General features: G+C 54.0%; 2 protein-coding genes across 2 annotated transcripts; one reads left to right on the plus strand and one right to left on the minus strand.

Annotated features, from left to right (window-relative positions):
- The first annotated feature begins 301 nt into the window (after positions 1–301).
- CSUI_011301 (membrane-associated calcum-binding) lies at positions 302–3,587 on the plus strand. The gene is made up of 5 exons (XM_068071401.1): positions 302–1,356; positions 1,615–1,749; positions 2,233–2,293; positions 2,628–2,725; positions 2,957–3,587. Exons 1-5 carry the CDS (start codon positions 874–876, stop codon positions 3,206–3,208), a joined length of 1,029 nt encoding a protein of 342 aa, XP_067916622.1. The 5' UTR covers positions 302–873; the 3' UTR covers positions 3,209–3,587.
- Positions 3,588–4,105: 518 nt separating this feature from the next.
- Positions 4,106–7,713, minus strand: CSUI_011302 (uncharacterized protein). The gene is made up of 2 exons (XM_068071402.1): positions 7,456–7,713; positions 4,106–6,760 (listed from the first exon to the last, which is right to left on the minus strand). The coding sequence occupies exons 1-2, from the start codon at positions 7,651–7,653 to the stop codon at positions 6,710–6,712; spliced, it is 249 nt and encodes an 82-aa protein (XP_067916623.1). The 5' UTR covers positions 7,654–7,713; the 3' UTR covers positions 4,106–6,709.
- Positions 7,714–7,867: the final 154 nt, after the last annotated feature.

The raw sequence follows: 7,867 nt of genomic DNA on the forward strand, positions 1-7,867 counted from the left end.
ACCGGGCTATCCCAGCACCCGGCGTCCAAGGAGTCCTAACCGGAGTGCGCTCACTCTAACTCACAAACACGTTTCTCGCTGAGGAACTTATGTGCCTCGCGGGCACATCACATACAGCCGGCGGCACCTCTGTTTTTCAAGTGTCGCGAGTTGGCGCAGCAAGCGTTGCAAACGGGTGCCCTTCTTCCAGCAGCCAGACGGAGACTGTTTTTTTTTGCCTCCCACTCTCTGCGCAGACCCCTGCGCGTTGACACCCCTTCAAATGTGGCCACCGGACAGGACCTTCTTGGTCTGCAGCTGCCGATAGTCCCGCCTACGCCGATCTGAGCAGGGACGTACCCACTACTGTCCGCATGGCACCTTGGGTTCTGGTGTACTCTCTACCTTCCGATTCAGGACCACTGCTACTCGGGGTTGAGCTGCATGCGACCGGAGTGCCTCTGGGAGTTGTCTGTGGCGTCTTTTCTTCGGAAAGTCCTCTGCAAGGAGAGGGAGCTGAGGGGTGCCTGGTACTGGGGGAGTACTCGTTTTTTGATAGGCCAAGCAGCCCTTCTGATGCTTCTCTCCTTTGTCCTCTAATGGGTCCCGGTGCCCTACCTGGAGTGCCGCGTTTTCGTAATGCTCGATATTTTCTCTTCCCCACGTTCTTTTTGTAACTTCCTCAGTGGTTCGACGCACTCGTCTCTTGTGTCTTGTTGTGGTCCCTGCAGGACCTCATCCCCAGTACCGCTTCTTGAACTTGTCCCTTAGTTCCCGTGTTTTGCTTACTTATCTATTTTTTGCCGTCCGTGCAATACAACAGTCAAAAAGCTGTTTCCCTCCCTTTGTTGGAACATCTACCAGTCGAGTCGCCGCTGCCTTTGGTCAAAAACAATGCAGACCGGGCCTCGGCAATGCATCTGTAGTACAACTGTCGGCTCCCGCCGCATGGGCGCACGGCGAGTTCCAGTGCTGTGTGCCTCAGTAGTGGCGGCGGTCTTTGCCGCGTGCTCAGCTGGTAAAGTGTCCTCTGATTCAGGAGATGGCGGATTTTGGGTTTCGCCTATCGTCGGCGCCTCCGCGTCCAGCCCGAAATTGTCCGGAGAGAAGCTTGCGGAGTTGATGCAGATGGATATCAAGGATATCAAGGAACGCATGATGGCTCTCTTCGACATGATCGACGCCAATCATGACAGTCAAATCGACACGGAGGAAGCCCGCGAGTGGAGCACTAAGCTGAAGAACGCCATGCACCAACACCAAGTCCGAATGGAGTTCCAAGCCATAGACAAGAACAATGACGGGAAAGTGTCTTTGGCAGAGCTTGAGGCCACCTATGTTGATGGCCAGGATCAGAAGCAACTTGAGGAGCACAAGGTAAGGGCATACTCAAAGGCAGTCCATCGGTCCCGTCATTGAAGGCAGGTGGCTATATTACCACTCTCATGCATCAAATGGTGCAAGCGCATCGTTGGGGCAGTGATTCGCCTGGTACAATGATCCTTCCGGAGGCACACTAGCGAAGTCAGCCACAGCAGAGTAATTCCATCGCTTCAGGTGTGCGCGTGCGGGCACATTGGGGCGGGCGCACGTTGCAAAGTGTCTCCCTACTTGGTTTTGAGTGTTTTTGCGTAGAAGGAGGTCGAGCGACGATTCCGCACGGTCGACAAGGACAATGATGGGCTGCTTGACCTGAAGGAGATCACTATTCTCATGGACCCCGGAAAGGACGAGGAGCTGATGAAGATTGAGGTTGAAGAAATCTTCGCGGTGAGCACCTATTCTTTCTTTAGCACTGCCCTACCGTAGAGTCGAGGATACAGGGGTGATACTTGACCGGGAGCGCTGTGGCGGTCGCCGTGGCATCGGCCGCCAGTGTGAGTGACAACAGTTTATGTGTCCTCTTGCCCCTGAGCTGGATGCCTCACTTGCAGCTATCGACAACATGGCTGACCGGTCACAGTTTAACAAGAGGCCGAAGGCTGATGTTTTCTCTCGGTGTAGTCGACGCAGGATCGCTTGAGAAAGTGCTTGAGCGTCATTTGCAGTCGCGGAGGCACGTTGTGCCGAGCCGGGGTGTAGAGTGTCGGTCAGTCGATATTGCGCTTTACTAGTGAAGCAGGGCCGGGCGACGTGCCTGCCGTCCGCAGCTTCAGGTTCATGTTTCCCTTCGGTGTGCGGTCCACGGTGTCAGTTCTGTCAGCATCTGATTACAGTGGCAGTGTAAGGCTTTTCAGTCTCTTTTGTTCTCAGGCACAAGATAAGGACTCTGACCGAAAAATCACCTTGGCCGAGTTCATCGAGACTGAAGGCGGTAAGTGGAAGCGTCGGAGTGCTGTTAAGCCGACGTGTCGTGTTTGAAGCGGGTGTCGGGTGTCCCACCGTGATCGTTCGATCAGGGAACTGCAAGTATCGCAGGAGACCACACACAGGATATAAAAGGGCTCCACAGAATTCGGAAGTCCTCTTTCAACGGTGGTAGCGCGTGGATATGTCCTGAAGTGTCAGAGAACCTCGGGTGAGTGAACTCAGCGGCCGCGTCTTTAGCGCAAGTTTGAGAGAACACCGATTTGCATTCACTGGTTCGAACCGGATGTGTGTCACTATGTTTACTCGGCCTGTTTTCTTCGCAACTGTTGGTGCTGCAGGTACCGTTACCGATGCGGAGAAAGCCGAGTTGCAGAAGGAATTTAGCGGGTATGACTTGAACCACGACGATGTAATTGATGAGGAGGAACTGAAAAAGGTGAGCGAAGAAGGAGCCTCAATCATTCCCGCGTGGCCGCCGACACTTCTGATATATGTGCCGCCGGACAGGCTGACGAGTAGGGGTGCTGCTATCAGTCGGCAACACTGTCTTGCGCGGTGGCTGTACTCCGCCTTCACAGTTGCCGCTTATTGTGCCTATGAGGAAATGCGTTTGTGACAGGTCTCATTGTGGTGTGTGTGTGTGCGTGTACGCCTTTTTCTTTTGTAGATCATTGCGGACCCGCACGCTCACGAGATCCGAATGTTGCTCGAGGAGTTCACCAAGGACCTGAAGGACGGGAAGGTAAACAAAGACGAGTGGGAGAAGGACTTCGAGACTTTCGCCGTCTCCATGCTAACAGACAACGGTGAAGTTCTCCGCTTCCCAGAAGATTACAAGGGCATCGACTTTCCTTTCAAGACCATTGTACCCAAAGTTAGCGAGTTCGGAGGCGACGTCGATAAACACGAAGAACTTTAGAGAGCGGACGCTGACCGCGGACAGAGATTACTGTTTTTGCCGTCCGTAATTCGGAGAAAGTTTGGATATGGCAGAGGGTTTCTGTTCGCAGATCCCCCTGGTGCAGCTCACTATTCTGGGGGGAGTTGCAGTTTTCGGTGGATGTGGAGCGGCGTAGGGAAGTTGGATGACGTAGGTGCAGACCGCGAGGGGATGGAGAGGGAAGGGTGTCACCTTTTGTTCGCGTCCAGTCAGGTCTGACAAGAGGAGTGAATGTGTTACTCGTGATAAAGGCGATTCTCGGTGCATGTTAACGCGCCTCGTGAGCTTCCGCGTCCGTCTGCTTTTGTATGAGCGTCTCCGGTGTGCGAACAGTGGTGACTTCTCTGTTATGGAAGCTATGCATGTGTGTATTGTCCAGAGCGGCGTTGGTGAGAACTGGAGGCGGTGTGTATGCCGGGATGGGGAACGGCATCCGCTGGAGTGCGGCTTGGACACAGCGAGCTAATGCTGACCCGGTCTAAACACGAGGAGCACTGCCACTTCCGTCGGGGTGTCGCTTCCCTAGTGCGGATGTGGTTATGTCCACCCCACTATCATGAGGTGATCGGTATGCGACTCCTGTCCTCAAAAGGCCTTGCAGGAACGACGAAGGAAGTTTCGTGTGGAGGGGAGATCGCTGTTCGTCTGACTATACGCCCCTGAGAAACCTAGTGATAGTGAGGTCCGTCCACGGCGCTTTACAGGAATAATCCTCAACCAAAACCTCCACACGGGCCTTCAGTCTGAGACTGAGGCTGCTTGGTCGGTATCGCGGGTTTTACAGAACCTGGGTATCCCTGCCGCGTGTTTTTATCTCAACGTGGGTGTGCTTTGGAATACAGGTCACAAAACGTAGAAACGCCTCGTCAAGTGTCTGCATGGTAGTTGCTGGCAAAGGACACGAAACACATTCCCCGCCATGTGCGACACCGCCCAGAACTTTTGGCTCACCAGGACCCATGAGGACAGTAGCCTCGAAGACTACGAAGTTGCCACTCCATCGCCGTGGACTCCTAGGAATCACAGTATGCACGTGGGAGCCGAACAGACAGACGTGCCAGCTGCTGGGGGAGCATCACATCCACCGGAGTCTTCCCGGTCTTGGTACACTGCGCCCGAGTCTTCTGTCGGCGTGTCGGCCAGTCAAGCAAACTCTCGACCAGAGCTCAACCCATTGCTACACAACACGAATTTCGCATCCCCCCAGCATAATACAACCGCGACTCCACATATCGCATTGCTTTGAAACAGGGACCTCACGTACCATTCGTTTAAGGCATATGAATCACATTCGCCAGGGCGTGGCAGGCGGAGAGGGCCGGTTCTTAGATACCGGAAGCTGATGCAACGTTACGGAACCAACGCAACAGTGTAGTCTGAAAGCCCGATATTTGCATTGGCTACTGCCACAACGTCCGAGACAGACCTCTCCCCCATCGATTTCTGGTGTTCGACAATAGGGACTCGCCACACGCTTGGGCCATCCCTGTGCATGAACTCCCAGGCATGCAGTAGAAAACACTACGGCTCACACTCGCACCGCACCTTTGCCTCTCACACCAAAGCTCCTACGAACGCACAATCGCCGCCGGAACTCCGATAATTCACGAGAACCCCCTCTCTGGAAGTGAAGAGAATGCAACGCCTGTATTTTGATCGGAGCACAAACACGGACGAACACTGACTAAACGGCTGCAGCAAGGAAGTAACGAACCACGTCCTAAACTCAAGAGAGTTGGGGGCAGGTCCCCGGCTGGAAACTACACGCCGTTTACCGCATCCATTACCCAGTCGACTTCAGGGGAGAAGCTTCACACCTACTTTCGGACCAGTCAATCGCTGTCCGCTTCTAAACCAGTTCCTCGAAACCCGTGGTCAACTCAGCTTTGTCACAGTAGAACCCCCCGGCAAGCGCACCAGAAGTGTCTTTCTTTCCTCAATCAAGTTCCCTCTCAATCGCGACAGAATAAGAAAAAGCCATGAGCTACGCGTTGTCACACGACCAAATTACATCGGTTCTTCACCGTCTAGTACGCTCCCATTCTCGAACGTCTACCACTCTGGAGAGTAGGGTGGGTTCACTGAAAAGAGGCAAGAACCTGTAGCCGAAAGAAGAACCCAGAGCCAAAAAAAACCGTCGTACTCGAACTTGCAGAAGCAGATACGTCGTCACACACATGTCCTATAAAGCGCAAATGCAGAACCGTTCGCGAACAGACAGAGATCTGGTCGGCTGGAGCTCCCTGGAAGAGAAGCATGAGTCCCTGTCTCTCTTCTGCGGGAACGTGTGTTCCTTGGGCGGGCAGCCGCCACTTCATGCTCCACAACACTGCAGTTACCGCTCGCCCGATATTTCCTACACACGTTCCAGGAATACCTTTTCCTTCAACATCACCGCCAGAGACACCTGGTCAAATCCCTCAGCGAAAGCAGAGCTGCCGTGTACTGTTCAGTTCGGTGAGAAGTGCCTCCCTCTCTACACCACCCATCCACCTCCCCTTTCCACGCCATACTGGACAGTCAGGCTCCCTTGTAACTGTCCACGATAGCCAGCCGGCCCCCCCCCTTTCCGAGTGCTCCTTCGTCAACTGCACACGGTCGTGAGACCCTGCAGGAAAGAAGCTTCACTCAAGTGCGGCACCGGAAGTGAAGTCTTGCATAAACCCTGAAAGGAATCCGACTGTCGCTTGATATTAATGCTCTTTCGAGAACTCGCATGCGAGGATCTTATCAAAGCGTGAGCCCGGCTTCCTCAGGTAAGCATGCGCAAGCTAGCAGCCCCGAGAGGCGGAAGACGGCCGGGCAGCTAGCCGACGCAAACGTAGGGTCGACTCCAAAGCAGGCAATGGAGGGACAGATGATTACGGATCATTCCTTTCAGTTGGCTCATTTCAGCAAAAAAATTATAATTCTCCGACTTCTTCTCTTCTGTATGCTATACCTCCCATACCCCGACAGTAGCCTGTCAAAACACCACACCAGCTGCAGTGTTGCCAACAATCGATTCATGCACCATGTGGTACGAAAGAAAGACAGATTCGGCAGCTGTTCTCCTCTCTGTGAATGCAGTGACCAGCCTCCCGAACACCGCATGTGAGAATTGGCTGTGATAAGCCCCAGACCAATTTCCCCAGACTTTCTCTAGGTAGAAAAAAACGTGTCCGGCACAAGCAGTTTAGAGCTCATACTTGTCGTTTTCCACTGTCTCTTCTACAATCTTCAGAGCCAGGTACCTTCCACCCAGAGACCTGAGCGGGGAAAAGAAACCCGTCGCCGATCCTGTCTTACTCGGCTTCTCTACGAGACCCTGAAACTGCCGCTCAGGAAGGGGGCTACGGTCCTCCCCGCCGAGTACTTCGGACGTAAGCTCAGTTGAGAAAAGAACCGTCGAAAATCAAAACTGTCGAGAACGTTTGTCCGTGTTACGTGCTCGAGCATGCTTCTTGAGAGGCAGCCGGCACCCGCTCTCTGATAGCCCAGCTAGTGCGGACGATTCCACCGCCGCGTCCGCGGCCGCCCCGTCGCCCGCGCCTGCACGGCACAAGGAAGCAAGCACTCTGTTGCAAGCCGGACCCGAGCGGTGCACTCACACCGATCCCTCATCACGAGCCACAAGCAAGAGAATTACGTCTTCCTACTTCATATGCAAATGCAGTAACCCACGCCACAAAAGAGGCGCCGTGTGTACTCATAGAAGGGCCCTCGGTCAGAGCCGGGATTAAAGGCGTTCAAATTGTTATATTTGAAGCAAGTGTTGAAGGCATATATCCAGCTTCGTGTTCCTGCACCGTTCAGGCTCTACAGCAAGAGAGAATGCACACCTCTTGAACACGTGTGAAAAGTCCAGTAAAAAGAGAGGCGCGACTGACTCCATTCTTTACTTCGACAGAACCAGCTTCCAAACGCACCGTAGCCGAAAACAGCACAGCGCTGGTTGAAATCTGTCGCCCGGACTTTCTGCAAACGTGCAACAGGCAGCTTCAGTTCAGCTGCACGAGAACAGCGTACATCCACCAACTCAGCGAACCCGTAATTGTTTGCAAGAGTCACTCTCCCTAGCCTAATGCGTACACACTCTTTGATCAAGTGCTTATTCCCGAGGACGACGATGCTGACTACGCAGTTCAGGCAGTCTCCCCGTAGGTTTTCGAGACTGCCGTGGCGCGTCACCGTCTGTGAACTCGACAAAGAAAGAATGCAACATGGGACTGTGGTAGTAATCTTACCGACTCGCTGGCCGACGTCGCGGATCCGCTGCTTGCGAAGGAACAACAACCTGTTTTTCCGAAGCCGGCTGATACTCCGTTGTCCCCTTCACCACATAGGCCAGGGTCACGCCCCCGTCGTTCCCGGCTTGACTGCGGTCGCCCGCGTGGAGGTCGCTCTTCGAAACGCTTCCTGCGGGCAAAACGGGCATGCTTCATGAGGGCGATCCGCTTCTGAGGAAAACACTGCGTCACGGCTAAAACTACAGAACACACTAATGCTCTGATTGGTATAGCCACTCAAGCAGCTGATTCTACGGCATGGCGCAACTAAAGCGCAAACACGACACCCCGGCTGGGCCACGCGAAATCGTGTAATGTTCGACGCTGGAGAGACTGGCCAAGCACACAGCAAGCTCAGCTCACGTGAACG

This window comes from Cystoisospora suis (genome assembly GCF_002600585.1).
Source record: "Cystoisospora suis strain Wien I chromosome Unknown contig_10726, whole genome shotgun sequence".
NCBI classification, from domain to species: domain Eukaryota; phylum Apicomplexa; class Conoidasida; order Eucoccidiorida; family Sarcocystidae; genus Cystoisospora; species Cystoisospora suis.

Bases quoted from the DNA above. Each gene is read 5' to 3' on its own strand.
- CSUI_011301 (XM_068071401.1), top strand. From the start codon at position 874: ATGCAGACCGGGCCTCGGCAATGCATCTGTAGTACAACTGTCGGCTCC. The intron at 1,750-2,232 runs GTGAGCACCTAT...TTTTGTTCTCAG, and splicing joins AGGTTGAAGAAATCTTCGCG to GCACAAGATAAGGACTCTGA. The intron at 2,726-2,956 runs GTGAGCGAAGAA...TTTCTTTTGTAG, and splicing joins ATGAGGAGGAACTGAAAAAG to ATCATTGCGGACCCGCACGC.
- CSUI_011302 (XM_068071402.1), bottom strand. From the start codon at position 7,653: ATGAAGCATGCCCGTTTTGCCCGCAGGAAGCGTTTCGAAGAGCGACCT. The intron at 6,761-7,455 runs GTAAGATTACTA...TGTGCCGTGCAG, and splicing joins CGACGTCGGCCAGCGAGTCG to GCGCGGGCGACGGGGCGGCC.